A 23245-nucleotide genomic window follows, 5' to 3' on the forward strand; every position below is an offset into this window, starting at 1 on the left:
ACAGCTCATGAGTGCTGCAAGAGCGCTAGCCGGGCCCGTTTTTCGGACAGCTCCCAGCACGTGTTGCTGAGCTCTAGAGGCGAGCTTTACTGAGCTATGCGCTGTAAGGATGGAGCAACTAGCACTAGCAACGCGTCAAAGTGAAAGACGCGTCGAGGGGCTGGATAAGATCCAATCTTTTTAATCAATCATCCATCTACAACAATCTTGATGCCAATTATACCAGAACAGCATCTCGTACAAGGCATTGGCAGTTACAACAACACCGTCATCATCCTTTGAGATACGCTGATGATTGTTTTCCTTCACATAATTTAATATCTACAGCCAATTGCCTTCTATCACAGAGAAGCTCTTCAACACCATACAGCAACCATCTCCCTCCATATAAACCCGCCTCATCAAACCACCAACCGCAGCCATGGAGGAAGACACCGCCGTCCCCGATTCCACCGCCCCCACCTCTTCCACGATGCCCTCCTCCGGCACTTTCGTCCCTCCCTCAGTCTCCTCTCACCGCGATACCCTCATCTCCGGCGCCACCTTCTCCCACTACTCATCCATCCCACCCGCTCTCCTCCCGACCGATCCCTCCGATCCCTCCACGGCCCCGCCCTGCGTCCTCGGCGTCGATGAGGCCGGTCGCGGACCTGTCCTCGGCCCCATGGTCTACGGCATCTTCTTCCTCCCGACCGACGTCTCAGATCCACTGCTCAGAGAGACGCACCACTTCGACGACTCCAAGGTGCTCTCCGCGGCAGTGCGCTCGCAGCTGATGGAGACGTTGTGCACCCCCGGATCAGATCTTCACGAATCATGTGGTTGGGCCACGACGGCGCTCTCTGCACGGGATATTGGTGCCAACATGATGAAGCCCGTCTCGTACAACCTCAACGCCCAGGCCATGGACGCAACCATGGATCTCATCCGCGCCGTCTACGCAAAGGGCGTCAACATCAAGGAGATATACGTCGATACCATCGGCCCTCCAGCCACCTACCAGGCCAAACTCCAACGAGTATTCCCAACCGCCAAGGTCACCGTTGCCAAAAAGGCCGATAGTCTCTACGCCTGCGTCAGTGCCGCCTCGGTCTGCGCGAAAGTCACCCGCGATGCTGCTCTCGAAACGCTCTTTCATGCCCGTCAAGTCGCCACTGCCGCCACCAACGGCGAGGAGGCTCCATCTGAAGACACTCCCATGGAATGGGGCTCTGGATATCCATCTGATTCCAAGACGGTGGGGTGGCTGAGGAACAACATGCATCCTCTCTTCGGATGGGGGCCTGAATGTCGTTTTAGCTGGGGCACCGCCAAGGACATGCTCGAGAGCAAGGGCAACGGCGTCAAAATCGAATGGCCTGCCGACGATGACGGCGAGACGAGCAAGTTGACCGACTTTTTCATGTCTGGGGGCGAAGAGAAGCAAGGGAATGAGCTGGCGTCATGGTTTGGAACCCCAGCAGGTCAAGAAGCGTTCTAGAGAAGATTCAAGGTGACAAAAACAGGGCATGGACAGATTCTCCATGAATCCGACTATACTTCTCAAATCATAGTTTTGAATTGGGGTGCGCATATGTTTTGGCGTTGCAGATATATATCACGAAAGGGAATCAACGGCAGGGCATCGGCGTTTGGTAGTTAAATTTTAGTATTGAATTGGATAAACCAGCTTTATTTTATCTTGTGTAGACATTATTCGTATCCTGTTCGCTCATCAATGCTATACGCTCTTATGTCCGCCAATGTCCGACAATGTCTCGAGAATTTATACAAAGGGCGCTTTTAGTCTTCTCATATGCCGCCTCCGGGTTCCTTTTATTTTTCCGTTTCACATCTAAATGTCATCCAGGCTTTCAGACTCAGTCTTCTTCTTTCCACGGCTATCCAGCGTGTCCATGCTGATGTCGCTGTCTTGCCTCGCGGGCATGGCCAGCGCCTGTCGTGCAGTGTCTGAGTTGTTGACGAACTCGCGCAGCTGCTGCTTAGCAATATCCATGCCCTGGTTGACAGCGGCATTGCCCATTTGCATCATGGGGCCCAGGAGGTTGAGGTACCACGCAGTGTAAGTTCCTCCACCAAGCAAAATGAGAAGAATGAACATGAGCGGATTGCGCAGAACTGAGATGAAAAGTTAGTCAAAGTCGAATAATCTAAATGTCTAATCCAGGGATATTCCTTACCCATCCAGATTTCGTTCCAGCCGAGAACGAGAAGCAGCACATAAAAGTACCATGGCACCTGGGTCATGCCGCCAATGGCGCTTCGCTTGGCCTCGACATAGACGCCATCGGCTGTCTTCTTGAAGCGCACGACCAGGTCTTGTCGCTTATTCTCACTCAACACCGTCATCTCCTCCTCAAGGCTCTTGCCCTCTTCTTCATCGACGCCGCCGATAGGAGCAAGATCCTCCTCGTCGCCAGCTTCAACTCCGGCGGGCTGCACGCCGATGAATCCAATCAGATCCGGAGATTCGTTATTAGCCAGCAGCTTAAACTTGGAAAGAAGAGGTATTAATGTGAGCGTAGACTCTCGCGCCTTTGTATAGATACCCTCAATGTCGTCAGTTGGCCTCCAGATGCGCGGCACACCAGCATCGTCGTATCGGAACTTGTCCTCGAAGTTTTCCCTAAGCTTCAAGAGGATGTTGCCCTCCATGACTTCCTCCTCGATCTTCTCTCGGAGAGCCGTCCAGCTCTTACGTCGGAGGCGCCACAGGCCAACTTCGACTTCGGAATCGCTGGCATCGAAGCTCTTGGCTCGGTCAGCAAACCGGGTCTCGGCTTCGCTGACTATTCCGGTAAAGACTTTCCAGATTCGGTCCCAGAGATCCTTTTCCGTTGCCGGCTTTTGGCCTTCCTCGGGCGCTCCCGAGCCTCCTCTGCCGGAACCTAGCTTGTTGAACTCTAGGCCGACGGCATCGCCCAACCGTGACTTGACCCAACGCTCCACCCGCGTGGCCAGCCGGCGGATTTCGTCCTTGCGCAGCTTGCTGCTAACCTCATCGAGTTCGGCCTCAAAGAGCTGGTTCTGGGACACAAAGTTGGTCCACTCGACGCCCTCAATCGCCAGGCTGTCTACCTCTGCCTTGAAGATTTCCGTAGTCTTCTTCTTCTCGTTGGAGACAATTTCGGCAAATTCATAAGCTCCACCGGCCTTTTGCCCGGCCTTTACCTTGTTTGAAACGGCTTCGCTAAAGGCCGCGACTCCGGCTTTGTGAGCTGCTGCAAGTTGTCCCTGGTACAGGGCCTTGAGTCGACCGTCAACCTTACTCTCCAGCTCCTGCTTCTTTCGGCTGTAGACGCCCTTGTGGTATCGGCTAGCCTGCACTTCAAAAGCTCTGAAGCATTTTTCACGGGCCTGGCTAGCTGTGGTGCCCAGATCGGGAAGCACAATGGCCTTGCCGAGCTTAGAGGCTTGGGCCTGCTGTTCCTCAAGTGGGGTCAGAAGCAGGTCAAAGGCAACCAGGACTTCTCGAGAGATCTCGTCACATCGGAACTGAGCTAGAAGCTCTTGCTGCGTTGGCAGGTCGAGGTCCTTGTTGTTCACGATTTGATCCCAGATGCCCTCTGTGTACACCGACAGTCCATCTGCGGGAATTCTCCTGTGATACTCGGGCAGGAGAATACCGCCCTCGGTCTCCGCAACACCGTCGTCAGCCTTTCCTACTCGGTGTCCCGTGGTGAATCTCGCTCCCAGTTGCGCGACTTCACTCTCAAACTTTTCTCCTTGTAGAATCTTGTGGGGTAGAGCTGCAAAGCCAAAGTCAAAGTAGTCTTCAATACGGGACTGCTCCAAACCCTCTGGCTTGGAAATGGACGACCAGATCTTCGTAAGATCTTGAATCAATGTGTTTTGAAGCGCCGACAACGGTGTCACTCCAATGTGGTCTCGGATGACGAAGAATAATAGAGATCGGGGGGTCGAGCTGCGGTAGACCGTTAGCACGTGAGCTTCAATTGGCGCATGTCTTGGAATGCTCGTGGCCTGTAAACCAGTGGGGCGAGGTTCTTTACTTTTTATCTTTCAAAAACAACTGCAAGTTGACTTCAAACACCGTCTTGAGCAGGCCCATGTTGGCTCCCTGGTACAAGCCAACCTGGTGTTCCCAGATGTTGATCAGGAGAACCTCACTAGTAGCGAGGGCAAATAGGGCGCTCTTTCGCTCGAAATCCTGGTCCTCTCCACGCTCTCGGCCGTCGGTACCCTCGACATCCATAACGAGAATGTTATCTGCCATCGGGGTTCCGGCACTCGTCTCGCGCTTGTTCTTGGACAGCCAGATACCCTTGGTCGTTTGACGGCGTTCCGTCTCGGACATGACAGAGAATGTGGTGCCGAAGAGGTGGTTGAGGAGAGTCGACTTTCCTGTAGACTGAGATCCAAACACAGAGATGAGGTGGTAGTTGAAGCCTGCCTCGGCAACGTGCATGGTCTGGAGGTAGTCGTTGAGGTTGCGGCTATGGCAGCGAGGGATTTCGCATTAGCTTCCACTTTGCTTCGAATCACCACAACAGGAGCTTTCCGACACATACTTGAACTCCTTCTCTTCATCTATGACCTGACAACCATGGTCATAATTGCCATTCGCCGGCTGGTCACCGACGGCGGAAAAGTGGCCGTTCATGGCTGCTGCTACACTGGAAGCTGAGCAATCCGAAGCGGCATGAGCTCTCGCTGGGGAGATACGAGAGGCAATTGGGTTCTCAAGAGAGCGGAATTGGATGGAGAAACAGTTGAGGGAGTGTAAAGAAGCTTAATAGGAGCGGTATGAAGGACGAAAGTCAAATGTCATTAGCATGGAGCTACTATATGGCGAGTTATGACCACCTTACGCTCTTCTGATCAAGCCGAAAGTGGCATGGTGGGGTACCGTGACAGCCACACGTGGTTCCGCTAGTGTGGCGTTTTGTTGGGCTGGATGCTGTGGCTGGTGCCGAAGATGTCACAGATAGATGGCGTATCATTATTTTCTCCGGGTTCCGTCTGATATTCTGTGAGCTGATTCGTCCATTTCTCATGTTTGCTTCATCTATTACAGGGTACGGAGAGTATGTACGACTAAGGCACTTACAACGTTGAATCATGCCCAAGATATGCATGAATGTCCGGCGCTTTTCCCTCATCATGTCATGTCCGGCCATGTGTTTCGTCTTCATCAACACCAGGATTCGTCAATGCGTGTCATCGCCCTCGTGGGCTAGTCCAAGTGGCTCTCCGAGACTAATAACAAGCTTCCCTAATGCAAGTGTTGAGGCCTGAAAGAGGATATTGCCTGGAGCTCTCCTATTATTAACACTAGCTGGACTGTCGACATGCATGTCTCTCTTTATCTGCAAATACGGGTGTGAGACATGCTGCAGATCAAATCCTTGACAGTGCCACGCATGTTGGGCCACCCTGCAGCACCTGGTTAGACATGCCGTGGGGGCGGTTTCTGAGATGCAGATGTTGACAGCACAGCTTACTGATGCAGATGACGTTTCAAAGATACTGCATTAACATGTCTTTTTTTATTTCTCTAGCTATCTAATTTGCGAATACTTGTTCAATCAGAATTTTATTCACCCAATAAACCGAAAATCATCGATCTCTATGCCCGAGTCAGAGTCAACAGAACGCTTTCACCAGGTCCAAGCTTGGCCTTGACGCCGCTCTTCTGCTTGCCCAGGTTCTTGTTGTTCCAGACATCGTGGACGCTATAGGTTCCCTTGATGCCCAGGTCCTCCCATGAAGCCGAAACCCACTCGTCACCGGTGCTGGTGCCGTTGAATCCACCCTGGCCGAGATCGGGTCCGTAGTTGGCGAGGACAACAACGGCCTTTCCGTTTGGCGCAGGGCCTGCAATCCAGGCCTGCAGCTGCTTGGCATCCTGTCCTCCCGTGCCGGGGTTGCGGGGCTGCATGGGGTACTGCGCAGTGAAGTCGGCAACGTCGTGAGCCGCCTTGTTGGTGAGCAAGTTCAGGCCAAACTTGTCGAGGTGGGTGAGATCAGAGCCGATAATGAGGTTGGCGCCCGCTCCGATGTAGTGTGTCATGACCGTCTGTCGCTGTGCGTCCGTGATTCCGGTGATAGTGGCGTTGTTACCAACAAGGAGGTTGTCCATATCGGGATAGATGTTCAGGTGGTCAAAGAACTCCAGACCAGCAATGATCCATTGACGATAGTTGTCAAAGGCTCGCTGAACTACCTCCCATGACACAAAGGTAGGTTGGTTGCTGTTGTTGAGATCTTGGTCGGTTCTCATGGAGTCGGCATTGGAGTTCCAGATGTTGAAGAACTTCTGAGTCCGGTCAAGCTTCCAGGAGATGTCCAGGCGCATCTTGCGGCCGGACTGCTGAATGGCTTTGTGCCATGCAATGACGGAGCCACTTCCATCCGGAGGGAGCATCTGACCATTGTCGGGCGATCCAGGGGTGACAAAGTCCAGTTTGACGAAATCGACTTTCCTAATGCCGTTGTGAGCACATATCTTGTTGGCACGAGAGTAACCGCTTTGAAACTTACCACTTAGCAAACTGATCAGCACAGGAGTTGTGCCACAGCTGTGTCTCATGCCGTGTGTAGTCGAAGATGCATCGGATAAGGCCTTCGTTACCGTGGCAAACATCACCAATCTTGGTGTTTGTGTGAATGATGGTCTTGTTTACATCTTCCAAGAAGGCACCGGGCACAATGTACACACCCAACTTCAAGCCTTTGCTGTGAAGATGGTCTGCCAAGGCAGGGATGTTGAAGGTGGTGTTGTCGTAGAGGATACGGCCGTATTCATCACCGTGATCTCCAACAGACCAACCCGAGTCCAAGCTGCAGGTATCATATCCAGGGAGGCCAACAAGGTGGTCGCACTGCTCAATGACATGCTCCTGGTCAAACTTGAAGCTGGGGAGAGTCAGAGGGTTTGCCTGAATGCCGAATGAGTTCCATCCACGGGCGGAGCTGCGGAAGCCATTGGGTGTCTCCTTGTAGGAGATGATCTTCAACTGATGGCCATGGCTAGACGTCCGTTTGGCATTGGGAGCTGCAACAGTACCTGTCACACCCAAGCCAAGTACGAGCGCCGAAAGCAAACGACCTGTCATGGCTGATCTTATCCCGAAACTGAGTATAAGAGAAAGAAGGTACAAGGAACTCCTAGGACGTCAAGCAGAGACACTTCGGATCGACTAGCTTGCAGCTCTGGAAGTGGAGGGTTGCAGTTGGGTCAATGGTACTCAATCAAGCTTCTACATGGTCATTTTATATCATTTTTGCCTACATACTATCCATTGTTTTCCTCTCGTCATTGATGAATTCTTCCGGATACCTCTTGACCGGGACAATTAGGCAACCCGGCGGTATACTCCCCGCCACTTGCAGCGGAGGATTGCTCGGCTTCTGGCGCTCTCTGCCAAGGCTTACCGAAGACGAGAGATGCAATGCTCCGTATAGTAATAATGCCGTTGCCTATTTTGTTCCTCGGCTCTGTCAGCAGAAATGGCCAGACACACTACGACAGTTACGTACTTGGGGGTTACACCGATCTAATGCAAAGTATGGGGATCTTCTGGGGTTCGATGCGGAGATGCTTTACCCCTGTGTTGCGATCGCGGGGGATTTACAACCCCGTCTGGGGTATAAAACGGAACTTGGCGAAGAAACTACATCTGAAAAAAGCTTGGCCGAACTCCGTATTGAGGATGAAGCTCAACTTCCAGCCGACGGAAATACCAGTTCTAGTATTTTGTACTACGGGAACAATTGAAGCTATCTAGACCGAGGAGGCGGAAAAGGTGGAGAGGTCCAAGACGGAAAAGAGTTGGGCGACGGAAAAGGTCGAAGAATACGGTTTGCCGGCTAAAGTGCTGGGTCACCCGATGACGGTTATCCTTCCGTGAAGGCATTGCTTTGCAAATGTCGACTCCGTTCATGATATCAAGTAATAACGAGACAAGACAAAAGTATTCTTTCTTGTTCGTCTACCCTCTTGGAAGGAGGGAGGAGTCAGCTGTCGATTGAGAAGTCTCAAAGCTACCTCCTTTCAAGGGGCATCAGTCTGTTGACGGAGGCACCTTTACTACCATGGCTTGAATCCACAGTAGCAAGCTCTGTCTCCTTTTCTCTGATTCTCCTTCTCATACCGTCTAAATCGTTCTTCTGTCTCGTTTCATATGCTCTCCTCCCTTCAGTCATCCTCTACTTTATCTGGTTGAGGCTGAGGAATACTCCCCATCCAAGACCAGCAATGCTGCCAACAAGCTGCCGGTAGTCAAACGGCACGACAACCAAGTTCAATAAACAGACGATCGGCCACACTCGATAGCCTGCGAACAACATGGGCCAGAAGTCCTACAACTCTGGGTCAGCCTCTTCAGGGTTCCATCAACAGTTGGCGAAGGAATAGTTTCAGTTACTCACGCTGATGACACTGCTCAGGATGTTGTTGAAGCTCTGAAGGTTCATCTGACCCATGAGGCAGATGAACATGAGTGTGTTGACTGGTGCTCCAAGGGCTTGATCCAGGATGAACTTGGCTGCTGTGTTGGCAATGTTCAGCTTACCACCAGTTCCCGTCACGGCATCTTGGACTGGCTTGTCTTTGACAGAGTTGCCCTCTCCTTCCTCTGTTGTGGTTGGAAACGTCTGCTCTAGGAACTCCTGCCACCTATAGTTAGGAGGTGTTGTGAGCACCGTGTATACTATGAAGCGCAAGATGGAAGAGAGATCAACACCATCGAAAGTCTGCATGCAAGCGGGCTTCATGTCAGCACATCAACCAACGGCGAATCATTATGATGCCACGGGGCTCTTTACTCACCCCCCTGCGATATGCCAGAATGCCTTGGGCAAAGACCCCGGACAGGGCATTTAGCACCGTCGCCTGGACGGTTGCGGCCGTGACTTTGGAGTCCATCGCACCAACAGTTTGGATTTCACTTGATGCCTATGCAAAAGGATCATCAGTTTAACGAGAGCAACTACTGCAGTCGAATTGTTAAGTACGATTCCAAAAGGGGTCACTCCCGGGGAACAAACACCATCGCCTACATGTCCGCGAGATACTCCGAGAAATTATTGAGCCCGGAGCTATCCTATCAAGCTATGCCGCCATTCTACAGCTCCTAGAGGGAGTGATGTCTCTCCAGGCTCGCTGCCATCATACCCAATCCAGTCGAGGTTCGGCGACACATCCGAAGCAGACCATCAATAGTCAAAATTTGGCTCGTGGAGCCCACAGAAGACAAACGTCGCATGATGACACGAGACATCTGAGAGCGTCAGGCGACCTGAGGCCAGGGCGAGATGCTTTCTTCATCATTCTCATCTCAGTTCCCCTCTGCAAATACCCCTGTCAACCTGCAAATGTCGCCAAAGTATTTGCCTCTTCCTTGCTTCCAGCCCCGCGCCCGTTTTCACATTACCCAAAAGGGGAAATTATCGGGCATTGATACTTTTGCCTGTAAAACCACAGCGCCTCAATACCGCCGCCAAAAAGACCAAAGTCCGGGGAGGCTTGTAAGGCTAAGTCTACCCTTGTAGGGAATAGCCAATTGCGGGGTGAAGAAGATGAGCCGAGTCCACCCTTGTAAGCTATTTCGACGAGGCCAAGAGTTTGTCAACAGCATGATAGGGACTCTTTGAAGGCGTCTAGTCATTATTGGGCTGGATGGAGGGGGAAGAGAAGAAGCTGGAATAACTATAAAATAGGCTCGTTGGGGTGTCATTTTTCAAAGGAAGTTGACCGAGAACCAGGAAGAGTGAGACAGGAGTTAAGACAAGCACGGGTTTGTCTTGAGTCTCTCTTACGGACAAAATTTCTTTTGATAACCCCCTCTTCTCCTCCCTCTTTTTCCATATCTGTTGGAGGCTGTTCTCTTGATCTTCAAATCTCCACCATCAAGAGGAGCCATGGAGAAGTCACTGGCCGTGGCCCACGCGGAAGATCTTCCCATTGAGCCCAATGAGAAGCTCGCCATCAATGAGGTTGCTGTTCAGGCCAAGCAGGGTGCCGAGGCCGAGCACAACCTGCATCCGCTCAAGGCTCTGCGCCTCTACCCCAAGGCCATCTTCTGGTGCCTGGTTGTGTCTGCCTGTGTCATTATGGAGGGCTATGATACAAATCTCTTGAGTAACTTCTACGCCTACCCCGAATTCGCCAAGAAATACGGCCACTTTAACGAGGCAACCAATAATTATCAGCTCTCAGCCCCTTGGCAGGCTGGTTTAGGCAATGCTTCCAACGTGGGCTCCTTTTTCGGTACCCTTCTCAATGGTTATCTGGTTCTCAGATTTGGTCACGTCCGCGTTATTCTAGGCTCCTTGGCTACCATGAGCGCTTTCGTCTTCATTGTGTTCTTTGCGCCAAACACAAAGGTCTTGCTTGTCGGCGAATTACTGTGTGGCCTGCCGTGGGGCATCTTTGCCACAACCGCGCCAGCATATGCTTCCGAAGTCCTACCAATGACCTTGCGTGTGTACTTGACCAGTTGGACCAACATGTGCTTCATCATCGGTCAGCTCATCTCGGCCGGCATCTTCGCCGGCCTCGTCAACAATACGACTGAGTGGTCTTATCGAATCCCTTTTGCCGTCCAGTGGGTTTGGCCCGTGATTTTGTTCCCTATTATTTGGTTTGCACCTGATACTCCTTGGCATCTGGTTCGTCAGGGCCGCCACGAGGAGGCAAAGGAGTCGTTGAGAAAGCTCCGCTCAAATCCCTCCGAGGAAGAGCTCCAGGAGAGTCTCAACTTGATCATCTATACCAACAACCTAGAAGAACAGCTTTCCGTCGGCACATCGTACTGGGATTGCTTCAAGGGCTTTGAGCTTCGCCGAACGGAGATTGCCTGCATGGTGTTTGCCGGTCAGGTCCTTTCCGGTATCAACTTTGCCTACAACTCGACCTACTTTTTCCAGCAGGTTGGTCTCACCACAGAACAGACCTATCACCTCGGTGTTGGTGGAAACGGCATGGCTCTGTTTGGCACCATCGTGTCTTGGGTGCTCATCATGCCTTACTTCGGACGTCGTACGACATATGTTGTTGGTATGGGCGTCATGTCCGCCATCCTCATCATTATTGGCGGTCTCAACGCTAAAACAAGCAACCACCACGTCGGCTTGGCCCAGGCCATCTTGACATTGGTGTGGACCTTTGTCTTCCAGCTATCGGCCGGTCAGCTCGGTTGGGCTCTTCCGGCAGAGCTGGGCTCGACGCGCCTTCGTCAAAAGACGGTCTGCTTGGCTCGTAATGCGTATGCTGTTACTGGTATCGTCGCCGGTGTCCTGCAGCCATATTTCATGAACCCGACGCAGTGGAACCTCAAGGGCTACACTGGCTTCGTCTGGGGAGGCACTGCATTTGTCACTTTTGTTTGGGCATACTTCCGTTTGCCAGAGTCTAAGGACCGGACATATGAAGAGCTGGACATTTTGTTTGCCCGCAACGTTCCAGCAAGGAAGTTTGCCAGCTACAAGATCGATGCCTTCCAGAACGATGCTCTGCCATAGAAAGGGGGGAAGAGGATTGCTTGCTAATAAGGAGCTATTTTTATGGTCATTTTATAGGCTGAATCTGTCCGGGGATGACTCTGTAGTTGAGATTAGCTAATTACGTATTATGATAATTATATACCTGTTCATCGCAGTAAAACTTTAACCGGAGATTGTGAAGAATGAAGCTGCACTGCACTTTACAAGTCAGTGGTAACTCTCGTAGCTACGACCAGGAAACTGCTAGGAGCCACTTCGTACTTGCTGCGTAGATGATTGCTCCTGGTTTGCCCTTGCACCACAGGCAAAAGTATCCAACCGATAGATAGAACATGATGCTCAACTGGAGAAGCCGCCGTCGAGGAGCCGAATGGGTTCCCAAGTCCAGGCTTCGTCCTCCAAGCTCTCTTCTTACAAATTCAATTATCCGCCGATATATTCTTGTTCTCTCTTCTTTATATCAATTATCCAGGTCTATCATCGTATTTCATTCCGCTTTTGCATTCTCTCTTCAAAACTGGCCGCCATGTACAAACGAGGATAGGGGACAAATGAGACGGAGTTTCAATGGAAGGAGCATATTTCGCATCCTGATTCGCTGCCTGAATTTCTCACATAGCTCGAAGAACGTCTCAACGCAGTCCGGACGCAATGCCCACTGCCTTCTCTGCAAGAGAGGCAGCAGATGAAGGATGATGACAAGGAGAAGCTGTGTAAAAGGCTCATGGGTGCCGTCTTTTGTGTATTTGTCGGGGACGATTATCCCGACCCGAACTGTTTCGACAAATGCGTTCTGGAATGTCTTAATACCGAAATCCTTGCCGTAAGATCATTGACAAATTGGCCGGGATGGAAAAATGTGGCAAGTGTTCTTTCAAACTGCATCACCGTAGGTGCACTTCGCAAAAGCAGCGGCGGCAGCAGCAGCGTTTATGGCTGTCCAAAAGCCGCAAGACTCATGCCAGCATTGGCACGCTTCTGCTTTGTGGGTAAGCTTCCGAGAGACTCAGTTGTCCTCAAACAAATGTATGAACTGAGAGCGATTGAGCATGCACGCACTGCCGTCATATACGATAAGGAATTGACAAAACGCCAATCTTTTCTATGGGTAAAGAGAGGGAGTGGCTCGGCTCCGGAGGAGGTTCCGGAGGAGAAGGATGGCGATGAGAATAAGGATGGCGACGAAATCGAGAGCAGCGCAGATGCTTACATCAACATGGCAGGCGATGACAGCAACATGGCAGACAATGAAGACAGCGGTGCAGGCAATGGCAGCGATACCACATATAGTGGCAGCCGCAGAGCAAATGACGACAGCAGCAGCGAAGAGAACGAGAGCAGCAGCTAAATGGCAGATGCTACACCGACAAGGCGCTCAGATTATGGATGATGTGAGCGATGATGGATTGGATGGAAACCACATATTCGTTTCCCTTTGTTTGATCGGACATGCTGGTTATCCATCAAGTTGGGTTGATTGCCACTTACGGCAATTTCCAGATACGGCAACCCAAACTACGGAGTACACGGGACGGCCTTTTGCTTCTCTAAACACAAAACAGTCAGTTCTTTTTCCAAGCAATCTGCACAACAAGAATACTTGATGCTTGGATTGTGTATCCAAATACCTTGCAGCGTCAGTCGCCTTCGGCCAACTTACCCCGGATTGCCCTTTTCAGCGAAATCAATCACCAGCGCCGCCAAGATCGCCATCCCACCAGATCTCACCTAAATCTGTGGACCCCCCAGTTTGTCCCGAGTAAACTCCCACGGGATCCCACCCCAATTTGTCTGAAATCGATAAACCATCGCATTTGCCACGAATCACAGGCGTCCCCGATTAATTGACCGTAACGAACGGCACGATAGCCGCTGGAACCAAGCCAAGACTAATCCTCCGTGGGAATATGGAGGGGGGGCAGGAAGACGAGATATGGGATAATGGGCAGGGGTGACGGAGAGGAGAATTGTTTGGGGGGACTCTATGCGGTTTGTTCTTGTCCTTCATCTTGTACTTTGTTTCTCTTTTAATAGCTATCGGTGGCTTGTTTCGGTTCCTCCGACCTGATCGCTGGTCCTGGGGCGGGAGAGGCGGATTGCTCTTTTTGATGTTAGAGCCGAAAAGGTATATTAGACGCAGACATAAAGCGAATCGCTCCTCTGTTTTTGTCCGTCGGCTCTTCATACCTCTTCTCCCCTCTCAAGAGAAATATTCACCGTGTCCTGTGTGTTGGTGATACAAGATGAGGTTTCCAGCTAAGGAAGGGCTTCTCGTGGCCCTCTCTGCGAGCGGCGTCCGGGCCGTAAACAACGGACTGGCGAGAACTCCCCAGATGGGATGGGTATGTTACTTGTGTGACTGATGCTTTCTTTCGTCTTATCCGGCACCTCCTCAGTCGAAGCAGTATCGAATCACACCAACCAAAAAGCTGACGATCTTTGTGTGGTTTCTCCTCCAATAGAACAACTGGAACACGTTTGCCTGCTCCGTCTCGTCGACCCTCCTCACCAACACGGCCAAGCTGCTCACGGAATACGGGCTGCAGGACCTGGGCTACAAGTACGTGGTGCTAGACGACTGCTGGTCGTCGGGCCGCGACGCCGACGGGAAGCTCGTCGCGGACACCACAAAGTTCCCGGACGGCATGGGCGCGGTGGCGGAGGAGCTGCATGGGCAGGGGTTTTTGTTTGGCATGTACTCGAGCGCTGGGGAGATGACTTGCGCGCGATATGGTGAGTTGTATTCCCTTTCCCTTATCTTTTTTCTGTTCTGTCTTGAACAATTGTGCGGCTTCCTATATGGATATTGGTATCGTGTGTTGGTTTGATGAGGAATTGCTAATCGTTTGATGCCGCATCATGTAGCCGGATCCCTCGATTACGAAGAAAACGACGCTCAGAGCTTCGCCGACTGGGGTGTCGACTACCTCAAGTACGACAACTGCTATCATATGGGCCGGTTCGGGACGCCCCTCATCTCCTTTAACCGCTTCAATGAGATGGCCAAGGCGCTCAAGAAGACGGGCCGGTCCATCCTATACAGCCTATGCAGCTGGGGCGAGGACTACGTCCACACTGTAAGTCTCCCTCCCCCCCTGTCTTGGCTTTTATCACGGAAGCTACACTCGCAGAAGCAGTCTAAAGACGCAGGAAAAGATAAGGGAAAGAGACGCAGCTAACCTCTTGTCGCAATTGCAGTGGGGAGGATCCATTGCCAATTCCTGGCGCATCTCGGGCGACATTTACGACTCTTTTGCCCGTCCGGATGACCTGTGTTCGTGTACAAACGCCGCCGACCCAGCGTGTATCGCCCCCGGCACGCACTGCTCCGTCCTGGCCATCATCAACAAGGTGGCTCCCTACATCGACCGTGGCCTGCCGGGCGGGTGGAACGACCTGGACATGCTGGAAGTTGGCCACGGCGGCATGACGGAAGAAGAGGTAAGTGGAGAGATCCCGTGATGGTTCTTCTTGTGACTCCGACTTACATGTACGGGTATTAACATGGGATGGAAACAGTACAAAGCCCATTTCTCCATGTGGGCGGCCCTCAAGTCCCCCCTGCTCCTCGGCAACGACCTCCGCAAGTTAACGGCTTCCTCTCTCGCCATTATCAATAACCCCGCCATCATCGCCCTCAACCAGGACCCCCGTGGCCGCGCTGTCCAGCGCATCTCGCGCAATCTCGACGTTCCCAAGGACCGCCACGGCGTAGGTGAAACGCACGTCTGGAGCGGCCCCCTGGCCAACGGCGACCAGGTCGTCATCTTCCTCAACGCCGCCGACACAGACCTCGACATGTCCGTCTCGCTCGAGGATGTCTTCATCATGGACGGCGTGGGCACCGCCCCGCAGGTCAAGCAGGACTGGGCCATCCACGACCTGTGGGGTAGCAGCGGCTCTCGCATGAGCTCGCATGACGCTCAAACCCTGCTCGACGCCAAGGATGCGGATGCTCGTCGCTCGCTGCTGCAGACCAAGCTCGACTGGTACAACGCGACGGAGGTTCCGTATGCCCAGGGCCTGAGCCGTCGGGACCCACGGCTGTTTGGCGAGAAGATTGGCGCCGTCGAGGCTGGTGGCATCATCAGTGCCAGGGTGCCGAGACATGCGGCCAAGGTGTTTAGGCTGCAGAGCACCAGCGGAGAGGATACCACCAGGAAGAGCCTTCTCAAGGACGAGCTTTGAAGAGGAGCTAGATGGTCAATTGAGCTTCACGAGACAGAGATGAAGAGGCTAATGAAGGAGGATTCCAAAAAAGAGGGATTTCTCTGTTGATTGATTGGCATGGTTTGGCAGAAAAACCATGGCAGCATCATAGGCATATACATAGAACTGTTAAACAGGCATATTTCATAGAAGATTTTCATAGCCACCCAATAAACCCAACCCAAAATGTTGAAAATAAAAAAACCAAAAATGAAAAGGAAGAAAAAGTGATTCCAAGAAATTATTTCAGGCTGGCAATTAAACTCTCTTTATGCAATTTCTACTTGCCCTGGCAAGTGCACTTGATCCGCATCAAACGGCGGCTCATCGCACCCCAACGCCATAAACGACGCCGCGCCAGGTTCCAGCATCGTCAGATCGCAGGTATCCTGCCAGCTGCCTGTGCTGCTGGATGATTCATCTCCCTGACCAGCCAGGTCGCCCACGTTCTCCGCCACTCCTCCTGAAGGCTCCTCCAGCAATGCCGGCCAGTGGATGTCGATGCTGGCAATGGGATTTGAGAAGCCGAGAATCATCTCCGAGTGCTTTAGAAGCTTAGGTAGCAGATTAGATTGGCACCCGCGAATGCGAGCCAGGAACTTGACAACAGAGCAGAGAACGTCCTGTGGCCCGAATTCGAAAGAGGGCATGGGAGAAGCAGACATGGATGCGTCCGCCAGACTCATTCCAATGTCGAACAATTTTTGTTCCTATCAAAGTTCTTTGGTTAGCAACTGCTCGATTACTGTGCCGTTGAAAATGCTTCTCTTTATAAACTTACAATTGCGATTCCGTGACAGTCTTTTGAGCTCTGGCTCACAGACCCCAGGGCCTTCATGATGGACTTTCCAGCCTCAAACGGCAAGCCAAGGGCAGGCATGAGGCCCTGTCCATACACGAGATTCGGCTTGGTGCCAAAAGCGAGCCGCCACATCGACACGCGAAGCCACTGCTGTGTGACAAGCGTGTCGAATCTCTGGCTCTCCATCACCGATTCTGCTGGCTGCACAGCTGAGAGTTTATTGCTGATGGCATGGCTGAGAGCAACACCTTGAGGCTGGCATCCATCGGTGTGAGGCTGCCACTCGTAGAGAGAACAAGGCAGCAGCTCGAATAGGCGGACGTGGTTTACGAAGTCGTGCATGACAATAGGGCAGTCTGAGTCGACAATCTGCGGCTTTGAGATGGTGTTGCGCAGCATCACCGGCCGCCTGTGCTGCAGAGCATATGTTCTACCATGAGTCATGCGAATTAGTTTCCCTGCCTCGAATTTGTGATGAAACGATTCAAATCAATTCACGCTTACCTTTCAGTCACAAACAACAACCAGAATATCCGCCGCCTGATTTCCCGTTCGCTTTCTTCCAGGTTGCTGTAGGCCGACTCACTGTGTAAGCCTATTGACAGAGCCAATGAAATGGCCTGGTTCAGGTAAAACCAAGCATGGGTATGCTTCTCCAGGTTTCCATAGCCCGCAAAGAGGAAAAAGGATGTCAGCAGCGTGTCTAGGCTGAGGTCATCGACCACGTTGAACTGCAGCCGAGCCTGCTCAGCAGCGGTGAGCAGAGCCTCACCCGTAAGGGGCGAGTCTAGCGATGTGTTGATGCCAACTGATGTCTCGTCGTACTCCTCTGCGTTGTCCAGCTTCAACTGGATCCGCGTCGCAGCGCAGAGAGACAAGAGAAAAGCATACCGTGATGGAGAGAGCTCATCCAAGCGCAGCGAGTCGGTCAACAGCTCCCTGTCGTTGACGACGGGCATAATGGGAAACAGGTGCTTCATAAACACCTGCACATGAGCCGCCAAGGCCACCGACAGCCTCTGCTTGTCATGTTCCGTCGCCGTTCCAGACGCTGTTGCAAGGGCTAGAAGGGGGTTCTGCTGGCTGGCAGGTCGGCTTCGATTTGAATCTTCCAAGGCGTTGAACTGGATCTGTGTGCTCGGCGTGCTGACCTCAAAGTGGTTCTTGTCTGGTTCTGTGAGGCCCTGCCTGATTTGAGACAGTCGACGGCCTTTGCCTCCCCTTGGCCCCTTGCGCCGAAGTGTGTGTAAGTATCGACAAGGAATAGAAGAGACGACGCAGTTGCTACACGGCAGACCGCGATCGCACTTCATTTTCCTGAAGCGACAGTTGTCGCATACCTGCTGCGGCGGCTTCTGCGTGATGTTTGGTGTAGTCGACATCGTGAATGTGTGTTTAGAGTGATTATAGCGGTGATAAGTCAAGACAAAATACAATGAGATGGTTGGAGATGCAACGAGGCCGTTCCTCCTATATCGGACAATCTTTCGATGCGAGGTTAAGTCATCAACCAAAAACGCAGTCAGATGCCAGACTCGCAATTGACAATCAACAGCTTGCAAGATAGTTCCTTGGTAACAGCAACGGGTAGTTGAAGAAATGACATCCACAAAGAAGCAACTCACGTCCGTATTAGCTTCGAGACGAAAGGTAATATCTAAAGAAAAGGGTCTCCCCCAGAAAAAAAAAGTTTCCTTTTCCCGACGGCTCGCCTCACAGGGCCAGCGTTACATGCATCTCGACGACACAACCCCCGCAGGTTCTCGGATCCCAATGCTTCCCACCCCCCCTTTCCCACCGTCACTTCTTGTTTCGATCGTGGCCGCCACGTTTTTCCTAGCTCGGGTGGGCTTCTGCTTCGTCTTCGCAACAAACGTTCGCCATTGGAACCGTTTTGGCGAGCCAGTGAGGGCACCTTTTCCGAACGCCTCAAGCAGTGCTGATGGTGGGGACGGAATCAGGAAATAGAGCTGCCTAGCTAGCTTTTTGGGGAAATACTCGGGCTTCCATCACAGACCATTGTGTGGAGATGGAGCCATTGGCCGTGCGGAGAAGTTTGCGGGGATGCTTTGGCTCAACTGGTGCCAGCGCTATGCATGCAGACAGATGCATGGGATTTCGGGAATCATTGCCAGGGGTCGGCGAGTCGGAGCCGTGGTCCAGTGCCGTCCAGTGGCCTGAGCATGCCCATGTCAAGCTGCGTATAATATGAGGCGGTATGGGTTAGCGAAAATGTGAAAGAGTCAGGCGGTGATGTGCCAGGAGAGCGGCACTTGGTTCCCCAGGATTCGGAAAAGCAATCAGTCACAAACGGATCGCCGCGAGAACAGACAGACGTTTTCCGTGTTTTGTGATAATCACTTGACAGCTTCATCTTAGTCTTCGGATAAGTTGACGAGGTTACGTTGTAGTTGAACGTAGTTGAACACCAAATGAGATGAAGTTGGGCGGAACTCCTGAACTCAAGGGCTTAGTCATCGGCTGGGGTAATGACATCCATGAATCCAGGTCTAGGATTCTGGTTATAACCTAAGATACAAGGTAAGCTCGTATTAAGACGGTTTAGCATAATGGATAGAAGCAATACTTCTTTTCTCTTTATACGCCAATTAATATTCAATTGCGGGGTTTATCCCAGACAAGCTCCTAGCAGGCTCGGGGCACATCAAAGTGAGCTTGCCACCGAGACTAGAAATAAGACGAATATGGAAACATTAACAGCCAGCCATCAAATCAAAAGTGCAAATGTAGCGAGGTTGCCAAGGCATAACGGCAAATCTATTGGTGTATGTGAAAACTAACAAGACAAAAAAGAAGAAGAAGAGAGGGTGCTAAAACTAAAAAGCTAATATGTAGTATAGAATTCATGCCGTGATATATATAGCGGTGCCAGCACTGGCCCACAGCGTCTTGATTCCGCGTCTAATTCAATCCAAGTTTCCCATTTTTGATGCTTTTCCTCCTCTCCCGCCATGATGGAAAAAGAAATAGCCAGCTCGCCCTTCGTTGTGCTCGTAGCGTACAACAGGGCCTCTTTTGACGCAGTACAAATCATAAACCACTTGTCCCAAACATTGTTTTTTTGCTTTCGTGTTTCTTCAAACAAACAACAAAAAACATGACCGTTTAATACCGAAAAAGAAATGGAGTATTTGCAACTCCATCCGTAGTGAAAAATATCGCCAGGGAGGTCTTCAATCTGAACAGAATACTTCAAGTCGTCCGGAGCGTGCTTGCTCCAAGACTGAGTATCCGTCTCCCTTTATCTAAAAGGGGAAAGTGTATTGTTTCATGCGGTTTTACTGGTGGCCGTCTTGGGATGTGGACGACCCTCGTTGGCGTCGACCCACGCTCGCGCCACGGTTGGGGACATGTAGCGATGGAGAAAGGTGGAGGGTATCCTCAGTACGGCTCACGTCGAAGCTGGGGCCTCGGTAGCTAGAATGGCGGCCGATACCGTCCTCGTGGTGAGCGCCAAACTGAGATTGAGATCCCGGCATCCCGGTCTGAGCTTCTTCGTCAAAGGTTCTTATTCTTGGACTGGTGCCCGACTGCGGGAAGGTCGAGTGCTGGCTGTCTATCGGAGTAAGGCCGGTCAAGCCCTCTCCTGCTCGTCGTTTGCCACCACGCTGGCTGCTCTCCTTTTTCAAATCTCCCGCGCTTACTTCGTCTGATGGATCTCTAGACGCAATGGAGCGAGCATCAGCGTCCCACATGCCCGAGGTCTCGAGGACAAGAGATCGGTTGGTGTTGAGGGCTGCGACGGCGTCCTTCTCCGACTGCTGAATCTCTTCGGGGGTCTGACCCGCATTTGATGGGACCATTCGCGAAGCATCGGTTGCCTTGGCCGCCTTGTCTCGGCTGTCAGCAGCCCACTGGTCGGTTACGGCTACAGAGTACGTAGGATTCGTGGGTCCGCCCAAGGCCTCACCACCACCGCCCGGAGCGAGAATAGGGATCTTCTTCATAGCGACAGCCAGAGCACACATAAACTTGGAGCGGCGAGTGGCCCGAACGCGGTCGTTGTGCCAGTTAGATTTGTGCTTGATGCTGATTTTGAGAGTCAACTTGTCAAGGTTATTGACACCGCCGATGCCAATGCCAAAGTCGGGCTGGAAGTCTCGAGAGTTCTCGGGCGAGCGGACGAATTTCTCCATTTCGTTACGAAGGAGTTCGATATCTTCGAATGAGGTATCAAAAGAGACGTCAACGGAGAAGGTCTCCGACATGGCCTTGCTTCGAGTCACGTTTTCGATCCAAAGGTTATTGAGAACAATGTTTGGGACCTGGTTTAAATACGTTAGTTTGTCCAATAAATACTCTATTCGGAGATGGCTTGTGTCCTCACCTGAGAGACTTGCATCTTGTCGGTGCGTGTGAAGACGGTGTACAAGAGGGAAATGCGGTCAACCAGCATCTGTGTACCTGAGATCTCGATGCGATCACCGACATCATAGGGATGCTTGACGAATAGAAAGATGCAAGAACCAAGGAATTCTTGAGTGGTGACAGCAAAGACAAAAGAAAGAGATAAAAGAGCGGTACCGGCGGTAGCAATGGTGGTCAGAAGGCTGCTGTTGAAGAAGGACAAGAAGATGAAGACGGCGATGAGCAGGACGACGAACAGCAAGACCTTATCAAATGCTGTGAGGGCCTGTCCAATATCCTTCATTCCTTCGGCAATTGCCTTTCTTTCCTTGCCCATCTCAACAACCTTGCGGACCATTTCTTCGAGGCTGATATCCCCATTGGCGTCGGTATCAATGGCCTCAAAGGCCTCTTCTGCCTCCGCCTTGTATGCTGGACCAAGAACCTCTTCGATGTCGTCTGGGAACAGAGCATCTCTGCCTTCTATGACAAAAGACATCCAGAGACGCCTGGCGAGAGCCTCAGACGATCGCTTCTTCTCGAGAGCTTCAATGACAATGGAGTGGGCCGAGTTGGGGTTGAAGACGTGCTTGCCAGTGATTTCACTGGCAAGATTGCCAAAGACGGACGTTACCTTGTCACCAAATCGGCCGACGTCTCCGATGATCCTCATAGGGGCCACGGCGCCAGGGACGGCGGACTTGCCGGCCTTCCGTCTAAGCATCATCTCGATACTATCTTCGATGATGTAGTCTTCTTCGGCAAACTCGTGGCAGTACATGGGGAACAGAGTACGGGAAGCATCATACAAGAGGCCCAGAAGGTGAATTTCCCTCTTGGAGTCTTTGATGCGATTGTCAAAGGACCGCTGGTGGTAAGACACACCGATGAGCTGAACAATGGCCTTTTCACCGAGAAGGATAGCGGAGGAGACGAAGCAGGCGCCGAGGACACGTTCGAGGTTGACAACCCAAGTAATGCCGTCTGAGAAGGCCTGGGCAAAGATGCTCTTGAAGGTGAGCCAAGAAGCCAGGCCCCAGAAGAAGATGGAGATGACAATGGTCAGGTTGCTCAAGACGGTGGCGTACTTGCGAGTGCCAGCACTGACGATACCACAGAAGAACATGAAGGCGTGAGGGAGAAACCAGGCAGCGGCTTTGACACCCCATAGAGACAGCCAGGAGATTTGGATCCACAAGAAGAGCTTGAACAGAGGAGGGCCTCTGGCTTTGTCGTGGCTGCCAAGGTAGATGTCGTTCTTGTGGTCGGTCAGAGGAAGTACAATGAGCGGGACAGCGAGCAAGATGCCAACCGGCACGACGTAGACCATGTATCGCGTGATGACTGAGAAGCCGACGATCTTGGCATAAAGCCGACCCATGGCGTTGAGCTTAGCCTCGTCGCCTGTCTGCCTACGCTTGAGGCTCTCATCGTCATTCTTGCGTCGACGGCCAGCATGGCGATGGTGCGTGCCATGCTTCTCGTTGTGCTCGTCCTGGCTGCGGGTGGCTTGCATGGTGGGCTTCCTGGCTCCTGTGGTTGACGCGTTACTCTTGACCGTCGTCAAGGGGTTGAGGGGGATGCCGCCGTTGTCCATGTCGCGAAGATCGCCTCCGTCAAGAGGGATGAATCCAGCAGAGCTTCGTGAGGCGCGAGAGGCTTGACGTTGCGCCATGTGAAGTTTCCCCTACTCCGCAACAGGTGCACGCCTGGAGGTGGAAGGGCGGTGCACGTCGTTTTATAGAGAGTACAAGCGTTGCCTACTATAAATAGGCCGTGATATGTTTCGAATTGACAATTTTGCTGCCTTGAATAGCTAGGACTATTCGTTCTTGTGAAGATTGCAAGGATAGCTTATGTGCCGTGGTTAAAGCTGAGGATATCCACACAGGACGTCGATTCTAGTCAATGGCGTGCAAAATTGCTGCGCTACCACCTAATATGAACTGACAATCAATGCCACCGCAGGGGCATAGAAAGAACCGGCGAACGCGATGTTTCAGATATCACGGATGCAGAAGCCGCTGAAGACCGGCTCCAGGCTAATCAGCTTTGCAGGAAATGCACAATTGAGGTGATGGTGACGAGGAAGCACAAGCTGTCGTCGAGGAAATCGAGTACGCAATGCAGTGCGAATGCCAGAACAAAGGCCCGTGCCAACGGCTAGGATAGGCGAAGCGAGTGACAGTCTGCAAAGGGCAAACAGAACAAAGACGAGCGTGAAAGGGAAGAATAAAGGGAAGAGGAAGACTTTAAGGTAGAGCAAGAGGAAGTCTTGACAGGACCGTAGAAGAGCTGGGAGAGGGCGTAGTAAAAAGATGATTGGAGGCTAGGCAAAGTAGTACCGAGAACACTAGGGGTGTTTCAGGATATATAAAAAATGAGTGAACCAGGAGA

General features: G+C 52.0%; 9 protein-coding genes across 9 annotated transcripts; 4 read left to right on the forward strand and 5 right to left on the reverse strand.

The window, feature by feature from the left end:
- The first annotated feature begins 113 nt into the window (after window positions 1-113).
- On the forward strand, window positions 114-1689 carry V8C40DRAFT_254168 (ribonuclease H2 catalytic subunit RNH201). The gene has a single exon (XM_083217765.1). The coding sequence runs from the start codon at window positions 422-424 to the stop codon at window positions 1478-1480; it is 1059 nt and encodes a 352-aa protein (XP_083069602.1). The 5' UTR covers window positions 114-421; the 3' UTR covers window positions 1481-1689.
- Window positions 1584-4796, reverse strand: V8C40DRAFT_254170 (dynamin-like GTPase SEY1). Its single transcript, XM_083217766.1, has 4 exons — window positions 4533-4796; window positions 4014-4457; window positions 2181-3925; window positions 1584-2118 (listed from the first exon to the last, which is right to left on the reverse strand). Exons 1-4 carry the CDS (start codon window positions 4622-4624, stop codon window positions 1835-1837), a joined length of 2565 nt encoding a protein of 854 aa, XP_083069603.1. The 5' UTR covers window positions 4625-4796; the 3' UTR covers window positions 1584-1834.
- Window positions 4797-5395: 599 nt separating this feature from the next.
- On the reverse strand, window positions 5396-7371 carry V8C40DRAFT_81567 (glycoside hydrolase family 27 protein). The gene is made up of 2 exons (XM_083223468.1): window positions 6505-7371; window positions 5396-6446 (listed from the first exon to the last, which is right to left on the reverse strand). The coding sequence occupies exons 1-2, from the start codon at window positions 7077-7079 to the stop codon at window positions 5591-5593; spliced, it is 1431 nt and encodes a 476-aa protein (XP_083069604.1). The 5' UTR covers window positions 7080-7371; the 3' UTR covers window positions 5396-5590.
- Window positions 7372-8039: 668 nt separating this feature from the next.
- Window positions 8040-9000, reverse strand: V8C40DRAFT_81505 (Mpv17/PMP22 family protein). The gene is made up of 3 exons (XM_083223467.1): window positions 8795-9000; window positions 8395-8718; window positions 8040-8325 (listed from the first exon to the last, which is right to left on the reverse strand). Exons 1-3 carry the CDS (start codon window positions 8888-8890, stop codon window positions 8173-8175), a joined length of 573 nt encoding a protein of 190 aa, XP_083069605.1. The 5' UTR covers window positions 8891-9000; the 3' UTR covers window positions 8040-8172.
- Window positions 9001-9332: 332 nt separating this feature from the next.
- V8C40DRAFT_254179 (general substrate transporter) lies at window positions 9333-11629 on the forward strand. The gene has a single exon (XM_083217767.1). The coding sequence runs from the start codon at window positions 9886-9888 to the stop codon at window positions 11485-11487; it is 1602 nt and encodes a 533-aa protein (XP_083069606.1). The 5' UTR covers window positions 9333-9885; the 3' UTR covers window positions 11488-11629.
- Window positions 11582-12931, forward strand: V8C40DRAFT_254181 (uncharacterized protein). The gene has a single exon (XM_083217768.1). The coding sequence runs from the start codon at window positions 12155-12157 to the stop codon at window positions 12815-12817; it is 663 nt and encodes a 220-aa protein (XP_083069607.1). The 5' UTR covers window positions 11582-12154; the 3' UTR covers window positions 12818-12931.
- Window positions 12932-13064: 133 nt separating this feature from the next.
- V8C40DRAFT_254186 (glycoside hydrolase family 27 protein) lies at window positions 13065-15889 on the forward strand. Its single transcript, XM_083217769.1, has 5 exons — window positions 13065-13811; window positions 13932-14202; window positions 14335-14546; window positions 14668-14910; window positions 14989-15889. Exons 1-5 carry the CDS (start codon window positions 13713-13715, stop codon window positions 15655-15657), a joined length of 1494 nt encoding a protein of 497 aa, XP_083069608.1. The 5' UTR covers window positions 13065-13712; the 3' UTR covers window positions 15658-15889.
- On the reverse strand, window positions 15803-17970 carry V8C40DRAFT_81644 (transcription factor domain-containing protein). Its single transcript, XM_083223470.1, has 3 exons — window positions 16985-17970; window positions 16460-16910; window positions 15803-16388 (listed from the first exon to the last, which is right to left on the reverse strand). The coding sequence occupies exons 1-3, from the start codon at window positions 17860-17862 to the stop codon at window positions 15948-15950; spliced, it is 1770 nt and encodes a 589-aa protein (XP_083069609.1). The 5' UTR covers window positions 17863-17970; the 3' UTR covers window positions 15803-15947.
- Window positions 17971-19779: 1809 nt separating this feature from the next.
- V8C40DRAFT_277077 (Mechanosensitive ion channel-domain-containing protein) lies at window positions 19780-22364 on the reverse strand (the record flags this gene model as incomplete). Its single annotated transcript, XM_083220925.1, has 2 exons — window positions 19780-20766; window positions 20829-22364. 2 exons carry the CDS (start codon window positions 22362-22364, stop codon window positions 19780-19782), a joined length of 2523 nt encoding a protein of 840 aa, XP_083069610.1.
- Between the last annotated feature and the right edge of the window lie 881 nt (window positions 22365-23245).

Source organism: Trichoderma camerunense (assembly GCF_050948025.1).
Source record: "Trichoderma camerunense strain CBS 138272 chromosome Unknown V8C40scaffold_18, whole genome shotgun sequence".
NCBI lineage: Eukaryota > Fungi > Ascomycota > Sordariomycetes > Hypocreales > Hypocreaceae > Trichoderma > Trichoderma camerunense.